The 19,490-nt window shown below is 38.0% G+C and overlaps 1 protein-coding gene across 1 annotated transcript; it reads left to right on the forward strand.

The window, feature by feature from the left end:
• The first annotated feature begins 5,378 nt into the window (after nucleotides 1–5,378).
• LOC145770012 (serine/threonine-protein kinase STK11-like) lies at nucleotides 5,379–17,694 on the forward strand. Its single transcript, XM_082581591.1, has 9 exons — nucleotides 5,379–5,543; nucleotides 7,283–7,486; nucleotides 9,256–9,339; nucleotides 10,014–10,103; nucleotides 11,230–11,362; nucleotides 12,209–12,345; nucleotides 12,833–13,018; nucleotides 14,384–14,489; nucleotides 15,301–17,694. The coding sequence occupies exons 1-9, from the start codon at nucleotides 5,401–5,403 to the stop codon at nucleotides 15,781–15,783; spliced, it is 1,566 nt and encodes a 521-aa protein (XP_082437717.1). The 5' UTR covers nucleotides 5,379–5,400; the 3' UTR covers nucleotides 15,784–17,694.
• The last annotated feature ends 1,796 nt before the right edge of the window (nucleotides 17,695–19,490 follow it).

Below are 19,490 nucleotides of genomic sequence, written 5' to 3' on the forward strand. Positions count from 1 at the left end.
AAAGTTAACTTAATTACCTGCTTCCAATTTGCGTTTCCAAACCGGCAACTTGGCTAAAACGCTTTCAGTTTTTCAGGTGCATCAATTATTGTCACACCTGGTCCTTGAATGCCACGATTAACATTGTTAATATGACCAAAAATATCGGCTAAGTAGGCCATGCGCATAGAAAACTTTTACTCTCAAACAATTTTGAGAGGGGACTTCGTTTTGCTTTCAAAAGAGTTGATACCTCATTTCTTAGCTGCTGCAGTCGTTTTAAAACTTCTCCTCTAGATAACCAACGTACCTCAGAATGATACAAAAGTACTTCGTAATCTGACCCTACTTCTTGACAGAGCGCTTTAAAAGTACGGTGGTTTACAGCTCTGCTTTTGATGAAATTAGCAACTTTTACGCAATTCGTCAGAATTTCTTTGAGACTTGCTGGTAAAGTTTTTCCTGCTAAGGCGTACCTGTGCAAGAAGCATTGGGTAACAACCACGCGAGGAGCTTCGTTTTTTACTAAAGCAGCAAATCCGGATTTGTTTCCGAGCATAGCTGGTGCTCTATCCGTGCATATAGAACTTTTTTTTTTCCAAAAATTCGTCAAGGTAATCACGGACCCCTAAATGCTTTCTCACGGACCCCCAAGGGTTCCGCGAACTCCAGGTTGGGTTCGCGGAACCTGATGTAGGCCTACTGCTGGGAGCAATGCAATCACTATTTACGAATACACAATGCAAAGAGACCGCGAAACTACGTAGGCTATAGCCTACTTATGTGACGCAATTGCCTGAGTGCAATAAAGGATTTTTCAAAAACCAGTGCTTTGAATACCAGAGAGAGAGAGAGAGAAACCTTTTATTTTGTCTGTGGCAAAAAATAGTATAGGCCTACAGTACAAATATAAACCGGTACAAATATAAGCTACCAGCTACCTGTATTCAACAACAGACAGTTACCATTTCTAGATGCAAGAGTGCATCTTGCATCTACGGTGTTGCACAGATTACATAAATTCCAGAATTCTAAAGCAAAACAAGAGTGGGTGATGTCAGAGAAATTTGCGGGAGCTACACTTAACTTAAAATCACTGAACTATTTAAAAATACCCCGTTTTGTTTATCAATAGTACTCTTTGATTTTCCGCATGACGGTGTTGTTTCGCAAGTTAGCAGATAGCAGTTCTGAACTTCTGGGTCTGAGGGAATGAAGAGATTTATCTACGATGGAATCGAAAAGTAAGTTTATGTGTTGCGAAATCAGATCAATTTTACAAGGGGGCAAGACTTTTTCCAAAAGACATTTTCAGTGACGTCATAAAAGAAGACGATATGGATTGCTTTGAAATTCAGGTTAAGTTAAATTTTAATTGACCATGAAAAGTAGCCAGCCCAAAATTCGGTGATTATCAAACAAGTAGCCGCAAAGGGGTTTGAAAGTTTTCCCCCAGAAATTTTTGAAAAAAATGTGTATGAGTAATTTCTGGGTTTGTAGGTTTTAAGCCGCCCATGAGTTTATGAGAAATGCAGGAAAGACGTTGCCGACTATGGGGCGCAGACGGCTTAAAACCTACAAGTGTTTTAATTTTAGCTATATCAAAAGCCTAGTTAAACTTTGTCAAATAAATGCTTTAACAGAAGGTGAAAAGTTTATTTAAGTTGCATAAAACCCATGTCGCTGTAAGAATAAATAGATCTTTGGTTCAATGGTAGGCTTCTCCACGCTCATACTCCTTCCAGTATTTAAAAATTCGTTTTTGACGGTTGACGTAAAGCATGCGCTGATTTGTCTTAATTTTATAGGATAAGGTTGCACCCGGCTTCGATAGGCCTATATAAATAACGAAGTTGCCTCTGTCGCAGAATTCCTTATTTGGCCCTTTCGCACAAGATACATTATCACAGCCTATGGTAGTATTGATTTAATATTCATATTATAAATGAGGTAGGCTATGCGTTATAGTAAAAACAAGCATTCAACATTGCAGTTGCCCATTGATAAGTAAAACATTAAGGCAGTGGCTATTTGACCAGCTCGGGTCTTTTAATCTAAAACACTATTTCGCCTTGACCATGACCGGTCATGATGAATTTTTTCTTTTATTTTCTCTTTCAGAGCAAAAGACGAGAGGAGAAAAAAATTGTTTATATATCTTCTAAATTTGACAATTTCATTCTACTGGATCGGTGGCGCGTACGATATTTCTCGCGCTGGTGTTCCCGAGGGAATGAGTTCGATACCATACTACCCGGAAGCGCTTTTTTTAACTAAATTTTGATCCGAAGTGACTCAATTGTTGGGCTGCTGTATTTTTGTGGTCAATTTTTAATTTGAGTAGCCTACAGCCCAATTGTTTATGTCTTTTCAAATATGTGTAATAAAGTTAGAGTTTTTTTAATTTGTTGTAAAAAGTTACAATACTTGATTGAATTGAAAATTGAATTAAAAAAAAATGATTTCATCAATGTCAAGTTTACTTTTAGGCAGTGTTTATTGGCAGGCAATTTAGTTTGAAAAAAAAAACGCTTCCACGCAGTATCGAACTCATTCCCTTGCGGATACCAGCCCGAGAAACATCTCACGCGCCGCTGATTCAGTTGAAGAAAACTACTGAATTTTGAACTTATGTAGGCACTTTTTTTTCTCCCATCTTTTGCTTTGAAAGAGAAAAAGAAAAAAATACGTCATGACTGGTCAAATATTGTTTTAGATTAAAAGACAGGAGCCGGTCAAATAGCCAGCTGCCAAACATTAAACAACAAAATTGCATATCACTGCATCTGATTACTGTTAGCAACAAAAGTGTCACATAACTAAATGCCACATAAATTTTATCAAAAATGTAGTTCATGTGCGTATTTGTGACCATTTTGTCAAGGATCTCTGAAAATCATATTTGTTAACTTAAAACAGTTGAAACCCTTTTTTAGTTAGAAAGATATAATTTTATACTCTTAAGCGTGTAATAATTTGGGGATGCAACTTAATTTGTGCCCTGAACAATTCGTACCGTCAGTTCGTAGCTTGAAAAAATCAAGAGAAAAAAATTTAAAAAAGCTGAAGTCGCTAATCGCAGTTTCCGAGAACTTATAAAATTTTCCACAAAAAAAAACAAAAAACTTTTAGAATCTTTACCTGAAATTTTAAAATGTTTGCCGAAGCTTCGATCAACCCTAACCCTTTTAAAATGTTTGCGGAACTGCGATCAGCAACTTCGGCAAACTCTTGGGATCATTACCGGAAATTTTAAAATGTTTGCGGAAACTGCGGAAAAAACGGAAACTGTGATCAGCGACTTCGGCTTTGTTCGAGATTTTCTCTCGATCTTTTCAGTTTGTTTGTTTGCGGAAACACCCTAACTCTTTTAAAATGATTACGGAAACTCCGATCAACCCTAACCCTTCTAAAATGTTTGCGGAAACTGCGATCAGCGACTTCGGCAAACTCTTAGGATCATTACCGGAAATTTTAAAATGTTTGCGGAAACTGCAATCAGCGACTTCGGCTTTTTTTAATTTTTTCTCTCGATCTTTTCAAGGTACGAACAGACGGTACAAATTGTTCATGGTACAAATTAGGTTGCACCAATAATTTGGTAGTATTGTTGAGTGTATTAAAATTATAATAGCACATTTTGTGATGCTTTAATTCCAAAATGCATCCAAAAATCACTGTCATTCGGGTTTAATAATTCTGTGCGATTTGTCTAATAAAACAAAATTGTCTTTGGTGTTACAATTCAAAACTGGGGGAGACACAGAACTTGTAATCAATGTTAAAGTGCAACTACACAATCGAATTAACATTGGCTAGAATCCATTGCCAAGACATCTGGTGCCGGTTGAAGAACTCACTTCCTTACAATTGAGGACCACAGCCAAGAAACCGACCTTTTTCCCACGCTTTGATAATTTGTATTGAGATAAACGTAGCCTTAAAATGTATCGGCGAGGTTGGCAATTATAGATTGAAACATGCTCTTTCAGATAAAGTGCAGTAAAAGTCAACGTGCAGTTGCACTTTAAAGGGAGGCGTTGCAAAGAAAAGGTTAAGATCCGCTGTACTACACTATGTGAGTTCTGATCAAAAAATGTTTTCCCTGATTAAAGTCTTATTAACTGCATTTTTACAGAGGAGCAATTGCCCCCCTTAGCTACGCCACTGGTTATTAAAACAAAACAATTCTTACTTCATCATGGGGCTTGAGGGAAAGTATGTACTCAGTTGCGCCTGTATACGGCTGCATTGACAGATGCAACCTATTTCGTCCCCTGAACACTTCGAACCCCCATTTCATCTCCCAAAATCGGGGGACAAAGTGTTCTGAGGACGAAATAGGTTGCATCCCCAAGCCTCAAAGCAGCCGGCGGCCATGGCCGCTAAGTAGAGCTTGAATGACTGCTGGTACTACCTCCTCAGTCGACCAAGTTTGGCCGGTCTCTTCAGATTGTAGCAGTTCCTTGTATTTTTTTTCTAGGGCTTGGTTTTCACACAATCTTCAAGCTTTAAACTTGCTACTTTGATCTGTAATGGATTGATTGAATAGTAAACTGTCTGCAGTTACTGAAGCCAGTGGTCATACTGTTCTCAACTTTTCTGTTGACCTATAGCTATTCTTTTTTATGTCAATTTAGGTCTGCAAAGGTTTCCCATCTAAGGTTGTTTTTTTTTGGTTATTTGTCAGTCTTTGCCTGAATATTGAGCAAAATGTCGTAAACAAATTCAGTCAAGATGTCAGAAAAAAATCTGGTTTTGCAATGTTCAAATAAAAGGCTACTTTTATAGAAAAAAATGCGCTCTGGTTACAGTTTTGTGGATCGATTAGTTGCTTTGAAGCTGCTGTGGCTGGTTTTTTTTTCGTTCATTTATCGTTCATTGACCGATTTAGCAAAATGTCCGAAACAAATATAGCCAATTCGGTCAAAATGTCCGAAAAAATATATATATAGTCAATTCAATCAAAATGTCCGAAAAAAAACATTTCTCAGTGAAACTTAATGTTGTAGCTAGTCACTAGTCAAGAAGTGCAAATTTTGGTTTGTATCAGCTACTTGAAAGACAATATTTTCCTCAGAAAAAATGACCAAAATAAATAAAAAATGACCGAATTTTTTCAAGTCATTTCGGACAAATGACCGAAAAGTCTCAGCGAAAAAAAAAACCAGAGCTGTGGTCAAGCAATATTACAGCATGGTGTATAAGTTTATCAAGTAGGCTACTGAGTTCTTGGTGATGCTGAATTTTCCGAATTACTCTTTGAAGTGATGTACGATTTAAGTGACAGTTTTATTTAAAATTTAGGTCGGATTCGGTTTGGGATTTCCTTTATTGTGTAATTTGATCGGTTTAAGCCTTATGTACTTAGCCAATTTCATCTGTATTTTGAAAAGGTTTAGGTTTGAATTACTATTTGAAATGTTTTGTGATGATGATGAAGACAGACAAAGTTCAGCAGATGGTCGTGCTGCGTTTGATTTAGGAGGATCCGAAGATGAATATAGGCCTGATGTACAAGATTTTGCTTGGCCAAATACTATAGAACCTGGTTTATTTACAAGGTAAACCCTGAACAGAAAAAAAAATTGTTTACTGTTTCTTCATCTTTTGTATGCTTTACATTTGCAATATTTTTATTAACCGCTTAACACTGTTTGTGACAAATTTGTCACACAGAGTTGCTTTTGAAACTTTGTCGCCATGTGCCAGCAAACTTGCTTAACCTTGCTTTGGTCTATTTTTTGTGCATCATATGATGCTCAATTCCATCATGTAGCGGCAAACGGGGAGCAAGTCTTTTAGGCGCAGACAGTTAGGCGCCGGTCAAATAGGCGCGCACACTGTGGCGTCTGGATATTTAGGTGCTATTTCTAGTAAAGTCTGCAGATTGTATCAGCTTGGCAGGTAGAGCAATGCTTTTCACACAAAATGTTATATTGAACAGAAAAATATATTGTAGGCTATTTTAATGCGCGTGTTCGGTATTTATTTGTTGTTAGTCCAGGTTTGCGTCGGCGAAAACTTTATCAATAAATTATTCAAGTTTAAGAACATGACTGAGTTCACTTTTAGTGAGTCAAATAAGAACTACACTAAACATCAGTAAAAAATATACCGTAGCCTATATTCAAGCGGGTGGTAGGCTTGAGTGAAAAGTAACTTAGTTTTCCGTCAAAACCCCGACTAGGATTAATAACGAGCAAAGTCGCGCCATTATGCTTGCAACTTCTAGCCAGGGTACATACGCCCTATAGAAGTGTATTCATATAGCAGAGCGTTGTCTCATACGTACTCGCCACACGACCCATCCATCCCCAGTAGAAGTAATTGCAAAAGATAACGGATTAAGTAAGGTTCCATCTGGCTGCAACCTGTGTTCAGGATGCATAGCAAATGTCCTGTGGAGATGTGCTAATATCAAGAGTAGTAGCGCGTTGTCTCGCACCTCATCTCCACACGCGCATTAACAAATCATGTTTTTCTGTTCAATATAACATTTTGTGTGAAAAGCATTGCTCTACCTGCCAAGCTGATACAGTCTGCAGACTTTACTAGAAATGGCACCTAAATGAACGGGCGCCACAGTGCTCCGCACCTAAATATCCAGACGCCACAGTGTGCGCGCCTATTTGACCGGCGCCTAACTGTCTGCGCCTAAAAGACGTGGACCCCGGCAAACGTGTGCTTGTCAGTCTTTTTGAAAAATGACTGTCTTTTGATATTCATGTGTTGGAGTTAGCTGTATGTTGAGTGAGAGTTTTTCTTGCTATAATCATTTAATATTTTCTAAATAAAATGTAAATGTAATCAAATATCATCTTACACATATATACAATATACAATTATACATGTCATGATTTAAGCTAGTTTCTTGTACAAGAGGCATTTTACTTGGTTGACGAATTCATTACACTCGTAATTGACGGAACACGTTTGACTTACCTGCTACCCTAGCTTTTTTATATGTTTCTATGTTCAAATCTTGAGAGTTGAATCATCATTGCTTGATTTTACAGTTTCTTTGTTCACAAAATTGCATTTTTTTCAACATAAACACAAGCTTGCCTTTCTTTCCAATAGGTTGCCCCGAAGTAAGATAAACAATTCTATGGTTGACGACTGTGACAACGAAAAATTAATTTCTACATAGGAATAGATAAAGAAAATTGTAACTGCGGTTATTTCTGTATATTATATTATATATATTGTGTATTATATTGTAGTACAAACTTAGATTTAAGCATTTTAATGCATATCAAACTTCATTGTTATCTTTATACCTAATTTCTCACTCTTGTAGAGTTGATTCTTCGGAAATCATCTTCACTTCATCAAAGCAGCCAAAGATCTATGGAAAGTATTTATTTGGTGGAATTCTAGGAGAAGGTTCTTATGGGAAAGTGAAAGAAGTCCTCGACACACAAACACTATGCAGAAGAGCAGTCAAGATTATGAAGAAACGAAAACTGAAGCGAATTCCTTTTGGTGAAGCCAATGTCAAAAAGTAACAGAATAAGATAATTGAATAATCTAATCGTGATAACCACATATATCGGTTAAACCCTTAAAAAAATTTGGTAAATTAACCATGCGATAATCTGGTTTACATATCTGGAATCATAAGTTAAACTAAGTCGTAGACCAAAAATGGATTGATGCTCTGCAGCTTGAATTAAATTGAACTCTTTGGTTGCTATCACTATTCATTTCTTATAATGAGTTTAGAAATTCTGTGTTTAGAGTCTCAAAAACGAAATTAATTGTTTTTTTATCCTTTGTGATTAGTCCTTGTCAGTCTACACGGTGGAAGTCATCAATCCCTTCCTTGCATAATATTGCACATCGGCTTGCAACAACTATTGAACCAATTCGTTTTTTTTTTTGATGATTTCCCTAATAAGCCAATTATTATCATCTAAATCCTAAAACGGCTACATGTGCAAAACTTTACAAGAAAATAATTGCTTCTCCAGGCCTCGAAAATCACGGCGGACATGTCCGCCGACACAGCATGTGATTTCCGCGGACGTACCCTCCAGATCGGTCATATTTGTCCGCCGAGAAATAACACAGGAACTAGCGATACAAATCATCATGCATAGTACGAACAATTGTTGCGAGAGTATAATTTCCCGCGCATCTAGACAATGTGAATGCTGTATCCCTTAGCTTCCATTGAAGCAGAAAAACTATCGATTTTTACGTTGCTTCAACGATTGATGACATTAAATTAGCTTAACAAAGGTGAATTATTCGCTAAGAATCGATTGGAGTACCGGTACTTCTACACTAATCACGCACAACTTAGTTCAAGTCTTATGTCATAATGTCTGGCTTTGATCTCCGAGTAATATTGATAAGGCCAGGCTGGTTACAAAATTAGATTCTACTAGATAAGGCTATTACAGCAGGATGCAGCAATATTTGTTAACTTTTGGTATTACTGTAAGAAAGAAAAGGCCCAGGGAAAATTCACTTTCACTCACATGATACGCAAAATAAACCTAATGAAAAAAGCCTAGTGAAACTTTGCATAGCAGAAAATTGTAGCGTTAGTGTAGAGGTTTTCCGAGTCGTGCCCAGAGCATTGTGATGCAAAAAACCGTTGGAAGTTAATCAGTTATGCGGTGTATTAAGCAGCTACGGGCGCTTTGACTCTTCAAGCGTACGTCGTTGGTCTGATGAAAGCCTATGAGATTGACTTCTCTGAAATTTTTAACAGCCTTTTAAACCGTAGCTATAGTTCTCAAATGCCGAAGAATTATTGATAAAGTGATTAAGCGTGACGATCGACGCTAAAACTGATGGTGTGTCTGCCGTGAGACTTAATTTGTCCGCCGAGATAGCTGCTCAGGCCTGCTTCTCTTTATGTCAGCTTCACCATAGTAACCTTTGCTACATGTTGGCGTTTCAGAATTCAGACCATAATGATATTTTATAAGTTAAATCTGCAAAAATGTTATATATATAGCGAGCAAACAACACATATTGACAGACCTTTGTCCAACGCTTCAACCATATAAATTCTAACACTGAGCCTTCAATGAGCCATAAAGTTTTGCAAACACTGGCCATGTTTTTGAGTTTCGTTATTCTGCTAACTCGATTGCGAACCATGTTATAGTACTGGTTCTCAGCACTGCTTATTCAAATAAAACTATATTTTATTATTTGTGACCAATGCAAGCGAGGGAAAGATTTAATGGTCTTGAACTCTATTGATCAACTTATTGTGATGTTTGATACACTGTTGGTCAACAACTTGCTGTTTAGAGAAATCGAGCTGCTGGGAAAGCTGCGTCACAAGAACGTCATTGAAATGGTGGAAGTTATGTACAACAAGGAAAAACAGAAGCTATATCCTTTACAAAAAAACCTAGCTAACAAATTGCTCTTGTCGCGGTAATTCCAGGCCCGGATTTAGGGGGGGGGGGGCAGAGGAGGCAGTTGCCCCGGGCCCCCCGACTTTTGAAGGGCCCCCCTATGTGGTTAAAATGTGATTTTGTGTTATTTTTTTCCTTTTGGCCTTTAAAGTTTCTGCAAAATGCTGTGCAGTACTGGACTGATGCTACTGTAGACGTAGAGATGGTTTTTGCATGGGGGCCCCCGATCTAAAAGTGCCCCGGGCCCCCCATCAGCTAAATTCGGCCCTGAGTAATTCAACGTGTTTTGATGTTAAAGTGGATGAGTAGATTAAGTTTTTTGGTTGCAGAAAATATTTTCATGCTGCCATTCGTTTCAACATTTTCTTCATGTCACTGGTTTATTTATAGACAACATTTTAGTTGAAAACATGAATTTATGGTTTGCTATATCTAACTACACACAATTTTCAATGCCATTTCTAGATGTCTCCAGCTTGTGTTCTGGCATTTTTTTCTTTTGCCAATCAAGTTTGCGATGGAAACGATTGGTAACCGACTTATGAAAAATGTGTTGTTCTGTGCATTACGAAATACTAAGTGTGCATATTATCAAGAATGTACCGCGCATGAGAATCTATCTTATATTCTTTAACCATCATTGTATACATACATGATCATGGAGTTTTGTGTGGCGAATCTGCAAGAGTTGTTAGATAGCCATCCTTCAAAAAAGTTTCCGTCAAAGCAAGCTCACGGGTAAGGTTTTTATGGAAGATATTTTTCATATAGGGCAACCACACATGTTCGTCTACGGTACAGTTTGTGTAAAGTAAAATATTGCTAAGTCAATATTTGAATGTAACAATACAGCGAGCGTAGAGACTGCTACTTGCAGCCTGTATTATGCAAACATTTGCTAGACTAGATAAAATTTAAGTCAACTCCTTTACCGTTCGGTATCCAAAATCATTTCAACTCGAAAACGCTGGAATATGTTGTGGTCTGCAATGCCAAGAAATGAATAGATTGATTGTATCGTAGCTCTGCTATTTAAAAATTTAGAACTTTTCATCGGGTAAAAAATACTTTTGCTCGTGTTTCAGTATAATTTGTTTTTGAATAAAATTGATCTCTCCCAAGCGAAGTTTGTAGAATGTTTTGCGCTGCTAAGTTTGACGAACCAACGTAGGTGTTTTTTCTACCGAGTTTACGATTTCAAAACTCCCATGCGTATTTCAAAATCGAGAGCAGATGCAAGTAGTGCATAATATTGGACCGTCGCTTCAAGTTGGACTTACACACACCAGCGGTCCAGCATGTTAAATTTGACAGTTGATTGTTTTCAGTTCGTTTTACTTTCAAACGTGAAGATGTATTTTTAAAGTATGATCATATTTTTAAATGCACGAATTTTTAACGATTTTTTTTTATATATTTTGGCAGCAAAGCGCGATAATTTAGCCCTGGTAGGCCATGCTTGGTCGCCGTAAAAATAAAGAAGTTTACAGGCCTGTAACATGTACAACATATCAACATCCCTGCTTCTGTTGCATTTTTTTGGTTATGGTTGCTGTTGCTTGCATATTTTGACATGCTTAACTTGTGCAATTCCAATCAAGTGTGACAGAAAATCGTCAGTTTGGTGGCAATGCCGAATGCCTCACTGCAGTGCCAGTGTAATAAAATGGGAGTCTAGATCTCACAGTACAAAATCAGCACTGACAGGTTTCCATGCACACACTTGTTCAAATATAACTCACGCATCATTCGGAGCAAGTTTCAAACATTAGAATTTTTTGTGCGGGGATTAACCTGTTGTGCTACTCTTAATTGCTTAATTTTTTGTAAATCATAAGGTTTTCGATTTGTTTTTTTCTTTCAGATACTTTGTTCAACTTATTGACGGCCTGGAATACTTACACAGCCAGCATGTTATTCATAAAGACATCAAGCCCAGCAATCTTTTGCTAGCGAATGACGGGGTATTGAAAATTACCGACTTGGGCGTCGCTGAGGTAAATTAAATTTTCACTTCGACTCTCTCTTGAGGTTTTCGATGCTCAGTGTTGTTGGTAACTTCAGAGTATGACAAATGCAGCGAATTTCCTGTATATTTCACTATTTTATGAGCAGCACTATAAACACAGCCAGTTTGAAATAATAATTTTTTTTACTAGGCTGTTTATTCGTAGCTTGAAACAGTTCAACTGCAAAACATTTTCTTTCAAGTGAAAAATCACATTATTAGCAGAAAATAAATGACTCGTGTGAAAATAAATTCTTTTGCATAGCAGAAAAGAGTCACCAATTGCCTCTTTGGTAGAGTAGTGTGTTTAGTGATGCACATATATTTTTTTCTAGCTGTTTTTACGAGGTTTTAAAATGTAGGAAAAGCAATTGATGTTGGCTTGTTTAATATCTTGTTTAAACATATTGTATTCGCTTGGAATAAACTTGACAGAACTCGTGCACTGCATGATATTCTTCGTAAATGTCAGCACAAGGCTGAGAGGTCGCTGCTCACCATGCCAGCAAACATTGCGCCTTACTATACCAAGGCGCGCTTTAACGCTAGCCATGAAAACAATATTCCTAAACACACTTTGCACATCAGCAGCCGACTGTGGAAAAAACGGAGCAGTGGACCTCATCAGTTCTAAAATAATTAACATTCGCTTAAAGCAGAGCAGCAGATCTTACCAAGCTTGAAAGTTGAAATGCATTCTTTTTTTTTCTGTTATGGCAGCAATAACAACACAAACGCAAAGAGCTAACAATATACACATGATACTCCACACTTTACCCTACCCAACTAAGTGCGTCAACTTCATGGACACTTGTTTTTTATTTTTTGCCTGTAGGCTCTAGACATGTTCTCACAAAGTGATGTGTGCACTACTTCACAAGGATCTCCGGCCTTTCAACCTCCAGAGATTGCCAACGGAGACGATTCGTTTTCTGGTTTTAAAGTCGACATATGGTCATCCGGGGTCACACTGTAAGCTTGAGATGAAGCCAGCAGCAGTTAATGTGTAGATTTTTAGCACGCGACTTTTTGTATGGTTGGAAAATATTACTTTTTCTCCTTCACAAAACATATTGTTTGAACAAGAATCCTCAAGTTGTGTCAGTTTTCGTTGTTTTTGCTTTGCTATACAAACAAAACCACTCCTTTTACGGTAATTCAACATCCGCGAACGTTGGATCAATTTAAAAAGCACAGACTTTGCTGTCCTGCCATCTTTAATCTTTTGTATCGCTTGTCAATAACGTGTATACAAGAATTGGATTCCCGAATCGAAACGGCATTGGACCTTTGTGCTCGCCGAAACTACCGTCACACAACCACAGCTTTCACTGCTTGATAAAAACTTACCGACCGGAAAACTCTTTAGATTGTACATCCCAATTATTGATAGGCTATTTGAAGAAGACGTTACCACTGTTGACATCTTACGCTATTGTAATAATTTGCTTAAATTCAGGTTTAATTTCACAACTGGGAAGTATCCGTATGAAGGCGACAACATTTACAAATTGTTTGAGAAGATCAGTGAAGGAAAGTTGGAAATTCCCGACGAGTGCGACGAGCACTTGACTTCTCTGCTCAAAGGAATGCTGCAATACGATGCATCCCAAAGATATTCGCTTTCCCAGATCAAACTCAACGAGTGAGTAAAGTTGTATTCAAGCTAGAAAACCCGTTTTATTTTTACAACAATGCAGACGTTGAATCAATGTAAAAAGTTCGGATTTTTCTAGCCGGCACTAGAATCGTATTGTTGGAAGTCGACATTTTTTCAACATAAAATATTGGACTTGCTAAGCCGTGTTTCTGAGCTTACACACTGAATGCCTACAGCAAAATACTTTCTTGGAATAATCTCTGCTATGTCATACATCAACCTTTTCTTGACAGCCCCGTGGCCTCACGTACTCAGTTAAGCCTGTGGTTTTTTGAAAGATGACTTTTCTGTCATTTTTATTTGCAATCCGTTCTACATATCTCTTTGTGGTGACATACAGTTAATCCGTTGTCTTGGAATGAACGAAAACAAACGTTCACTTCCATTTAAGAAATGGGCAAGTTCATCCCAGCCAGCAAATCAGTCCTTTTTTACATTGATTCTACAGACGTCTATAGACGTTGAATCAATATATAAAGGACTTTGATGGCTGGATGATTTTTTGTTTCAATCACAGAATGACGATTGATGCGCCAATAAAGGCAAGTCTGTGTATTCTATTTAGCAGAAACTGCCCTTTCGCTATTGTATCTCAGACAGATGCATTGAAAATATGACAGTTAATAGCTTTGTTTGTCCGTATAGTTTCTGTGAGGTAACATAATGACAATTTATTCAGGCACAACTCAATTTACAACGAAACATACCTTGATCGCAATTCTAACATACAGTACTTGTGTTGAAACATAAATTATTCGGTGGTACTTGGCTGTCTTGGCATGCAGTTGATAAATGGCAATGCAGTTGATATGGATACTAATTGATAATATTGACAACAATACTATATTTTAATATGCATGTGACAGACAGCTAAGTGATTGGGCTGAATAACATTATTCAAGCTACAACTAAGCAAAGCAACTTACAAACGTTTTTGACGCAACACTCTGCCTTGTCAGGAAAATACGGTTAAATGTGACTTTGTTAGGTGCTTTGAATTCCACCCAGTTACCTAGTTAGTTGTCTATCTTCAGTTTACGGTGCAGCAAAATAACTCCTCTAAGTTGTTCTCCTGCACTTAACCAGCAAGTGTTGTCATTGTAACGTTTTGATCACGTGATGGACCCGAGCTCACATCGTTGTTTTGCAAAAAGAACGTTTGATCGATATTCATTTTTTGAATCCATGCGCTGGGAGAATGTTTAACGACTCAAACGTGTTGCGAATGTTTTCTTGTGGTTACTTCCTGAACGTCAGTGAGCTCTAGTCAAATGAACAGCAGGAATCATGATGTATTTGAACGTTATAATCTTTATTATGCTTCCGTTTGACTCGTATTCCTTTGCATAGGTGGTACTTGTGGAAGCACTCCTCCTTTGAGACACCGATTGCTATCCCTGCCGGTAGGGAAACCAATGACCCTCTACGCGGCATGACCGTCATTCCTTTCCTCCAGGTGAAGATTTGTTCGCATCTGTCAACGTATGCATTTCGCTGAACGCAGGAATCAATGTCTAATAGCTAGCTTTTTATGAGAGTGTCTTCGCCGCACCACATGCATGCAAAACTAGGCAACGACACGGGATTTTACGCTCTTCATTCAGACACGAAGAATAAGTAAAAAGAAAGTACATCGAACGTTTTCGGCTTTTATGGAGCACTTGCCTGGAAATCTGAATTCATTAACAATTGGGAGTTTGAAAAAGCACGAACATCTCAACGTTAAAACAACATGCAAAAACAACAGAGTGAAAATGCTGAAAAAACTGCGATGGCAGCTCAAAGCATTGAATGGTTTGTCGTTTCGCCGTGAACCAAACTTAGTGATAAACAAGCCTAGAGAAACAAAAACATCAAACTTAAGGTAAATATAGTTATTACTATCTAAACCCTTGACAGCCTGTTTCACCTACAGTAAAAGGAGGAACATCAGAAGGTCCTTATTTAAATAAGGAAGATCATCAAGGATCATCCTTACCTAAAAGGAGAATCATCAGAAGGTCCTTTTTCAAATAAGGATCCTCCTTTTAGGTGAAACAGGCTGTCAAGGGTTTAGATTGTAATAACTATATTTGATTTAATTCGCTCTGCTTTGCTTTTTGCTTGGCATTGAGCACTTTTTGTAGTATTAATAGTTTTCATTATTTAAACTTAAGGTATATTTTTTAAATATGTTTTCATAGTATACCTATTACCATTATAGTATGATGTTTATCTAACTAATAGTTTTTTATGCCGGACGCGCGTAACTTTGTTGAACCATCCAGGAGCTGCACAGGAATCCTGATGAGGATGAGGAGGAACAAAGCGAAGAAGTTCTGACTCCTGGGTCTTATTTTACCAATCATTTAACCCGGGAGTCTTCTGGAAACGGAGACGAACTCATCATCGGGAGTGGGAGTCTCAAAGCCTTTGCAGGGGAGGTGTCATCCTCCAAGAAGCGGACGCAACTCTTCGAGGTCAGCCAATCACGAAACGATCCTGAGGCTCCTGCGTCACAACTTTCAGAATCATCAGAACACAACCACAATGCAATAGGAGAGTTGGGAGCACCGCACCAAGATTGTCCTTCGTGTAATCCGTTTTACGGAGACATCGGCGCCCAAGGTCCTCATCCGAACTCACAGGCTGCACCCGCCCAGAAGCCACAGCCTAGCTCTCGCCATGTCCAGTCTTCTTTAAGTAATCCGGACTCAACTAAATCATCCAAGTCTTCTCGAAAGTTTAAATCTTTGTGTTCTCAATCGTAACGTTTGATTTTGTTCATTTCTTCCTTCGTTTTTATTTGATTGACCTTTTTACTATACAGCACTCACAGCCAAATTGCATAGCTTTTTTAATTTTACGCAATTGCGACGTTCGTGTGTCGAGCAATTGATCGATTGACTCGCGACGATCTGTCGATTCAACTTTGCTTTCGAAGCACGCTGTGAGTTGTAGATTTGTTACTTTTTGTGATAGTTTGAAAATGAAATTGTTCTTAGGAAAAGCTGCCTCAGTTGATTTTGACACAAAATTCTGAATTTTGGGATACATCAAATGGGTGTTTTGGTGGCTCTATTGTGCCCATGCAACGTGATGATGAGCTGGATACCTGTAAGCGGACAGGATTACAATCTTGTGTTATTTCAGCTTGATAGTAGCGCAAAATTAACAGTAACCGGAACTATGGCTGGGGTAGTCAATGTGAATCTACAGAATGATCCATTGAAGTGTCTTCTGTCTTTTTCGTGACATTCGGGATTGCTCATGTCAGCTACAAATCATACCCAGGTTCAGGTGGATCGAATTCCCCTTATGAAAAAAATTGGTCACGGCAGTATGTTGAAGTTGTATTATCCCTAGAAAAAATCAATCGTGTAAAATATTACAAAAGTCGGATGGACTCTACACTCTACAGGGTCTACATCGAGCTTGAAAAAACGAAAAGTAGGGTCATTCCACATAACAGTCAACCTGAAGATATTCATTATAAACTATACTACACAAGTCAACAACAAAAACAACATTTCTTGATGCATGGGTGTTAAGTGGGTCATCAAAATTGCGAAAAAGCAATTTTGATGGCCCAGTAAACTCCATCCAAATTTTGTAATATTTTACACAATTGATTTTTTTTCTATGAGTAATACAATTTTAATATACTACCATGAGGAAATGTTTCATTGAGGGTGGTTTGATACACCCTAACCCAGGTGCATTAGCACCTTTTCTTTATCTTATACGTGTTTTGCTGCAAACTGTGGGATTTTTTGCACATTCGTTTGGTACACAAACAAACAGGCTTTGGCTTGACGTTCAAACTTGTATAGTTGATGATTGAAAAGTTAAAATGAAGTATCATTGGATGGATGGATGGTCTTATTTTTGTTTTGATGCGAAACGTACATAAAACAAAAACGTACAGTGTGCATCCAATGAGAGAGTGCGAAAGACCGTAGCCCTGAAGGTGTAGGAGGTCGTCGGGTCTGCACTCCCTCATTCAAACAGTTATACGAAAGAAAGTATTGCGTTTTTAAATAGCAAATTGGCACAAGTGGCCGTATTGTGTGGCCGGATTTATTGATTCTTGGTTCCCATAACGAATTTTTTAAAGCAAATTCTATAAGTTATTTCGCTTCACGCGTAGGGATGCAGTGCGAAATCCTATGTAGTTTAAGTTCATGTCATATGCGGAAATTATTGTTTCCATTAACCGCTGTAACTGTGGCGATGTTTTTTTTGTTTTGTTCAGTGTTCCCATTCAGTAGAAAAAGTTAAAACATGCATATTTTGCGTGAAATGCATTCACAGGCTGCATGATGAAGTGGCTTGCTCTGCTTGACGCTTGCTTTGAATACACACGCGGTCTTTGATTGGTGATGCCCTTCGTGCCAAGATGACCTCATACGTTTGACGTTGGAGCGGAGCACAGTTAAGTTAATCGACTAGAGGAAATATCCCATGTGGCTTTTTCAACTCTGCATTCGATATCAATTATATTATGAATTACATGGAAAGTTTATCTTTGTTTCCGATACTGCATTGTATCTGTGTTTTCTAACGTATTTTTGGCATAAAAAGGCTTTTACTGTGGGTACCACTTGCTTCTTTTCATGGCTTGTCAGCTATGGTTTTCGAGTGTATTGTAATGAACTTGATTGAAATGTTTTATAACTCGATCTTTTTGTGATGTAAAAATTAGTTCAGGAGTGTTCAGATTCTTTCAGATGTGATTCAGATGCTTTTGGCATAGTCCGCATTTTGCAATTGCCTCATCTTAGTGAGTCGTGATGTTCAGTAGCCTTTGGAATATTCAATGTTGTGGAAGAGAAGAAGTCTGATAGCTTCCTTTCCCAACAACTTAAATGCTTGCTCACTGCTCAGTTAACATATAACTTAGGCCTAATTTCTAGACCACTTATGTTTCATCAAAATTTTACATACAGCGAGAACAGAAAGTCCTTGGACCAACTTATATAAACGATTTATTATTAGAAAATAAATAAAATTTCATCAAAAAGGTATCACAATGAGAACTTACGATACTAGAAATAAATTTCTGTATTAATTATCAATGTGGCCGCTCTTCACTTGGATACCTCTTTCAATTCCTTGTTAAAAACTTTCGGCTGAGGCACGTAGCTCATCCTGGAGTATTTTGGCCCCTTCCCGCAGAAGTGAGTGCTTCAGAGGATCAACACTTGGGTGAGCAACGGAACAGGCCTTTGCCTCCACTGACGACCACACACAAAAGTCCTTAGGATTTAAATCAGGCGATGAAGAAGGCTTTTCCTTGCTCCAGAATCTTGGAAGTTGACGTGAGCACCAAGTCCTGGGTCTTTGAGGTTTGGGATGGTGTTTTAAAGAAATTTATGCGTTGGGCTACTTTATTCCCTTTTTTATTCGTTGTGCCACTTGACTTACGTAGCCTATCTTTCGTAGGCTATAATAGGCTTTTCCTGAAATTGCCTAAAACCGTAATTTACAGCGGTCTTCTGCGTTATATTTGCAGGCGTAGGCTGAATCGAATTTTCACACTTAGGCTCAGCAAAAAAAATGGGGAACTACATCTTCTTTTGACTTATCCGTCACATTGGAAAAGCTACGTTTTTTCAGATTTACAAAACCATGCATTTTTTATAAGTTAGGCTGTGGAACAATACACCTTAATCCGCTTTCGAGATTTTTCTCTGTTTTGATACCACAAGTGTTGGTTTGGATGAACGCAACGGTCGGCTTGTAACCAAAATCGGGAGCTCGCATGTAGGCTAAGGCAGCGTTGACCAACAGGCGGAGAGGAGGACTTGTCACCCTTCCCAGCAAGGCTATGTTAAAGTAGCCTAGTGAAATTAAACTCGGACGTAAAACTGCAGAACATATTAGATATTGTGTGTACGAAAAGCAAGATATTTGGCATGGAATAAAGAAAACAGAAACAATGGTCATAACAAAGAAAAAAGCAACCGAAACTCCTATTTGTAATTTATCAGTTAATGGAACAATTCTTAAACAGGTCCAAAAATTCAAATACCTCGGTACTATGGTGAATTGGGATGCAAGAGACGAAACAGAGCTCAACATAAGAACAGCCCAAGCAAAAGCAAGCTTCCAACAAATGAAACCAATTCTTTGCAATAAAAATATCTCTTTCAAAACAAGATCTAGAGTTTTAAATGCTATATTTATCATGTTTTTCATTACAACTCTGAAACCTGGAATATTTCAACAAAAATGGCAGAAAAGATTAATGCTTTTGAAACGTGGTGTTTCCGTAGAATGCAACGCATTTCATGGCTGGCAAAGAAAACAAATAAAGAAATTCTACACCAAGTGAACCAAACCAGAACTCTGTTAAAAAGTATGAAAACCAGACAGTATAAATTTCTCGGCCATGTAATAAGAAAGCAAAAACTGGAGCATCTCTCTTTAACTGGTAAAATTTTTGGAAAGCGGGCACCTGGCAGACAAAGACAAA

Source organism: Aplidium turbinatum, chromosome 5 (genome assembly GCF_918807975.1).
Source record: "Aplidium turbinatum chromosome 5, kaAplTurb1.1, whole genome shotgun sequence".
NCBI classification, from domain to species: domain Eukaryota; kingdom Metazoa; phylum Chordata; class Ascidiacea; order Aplousobranchia; family Polyclinidae; genus Aplidium; species Aplidium turbinatum.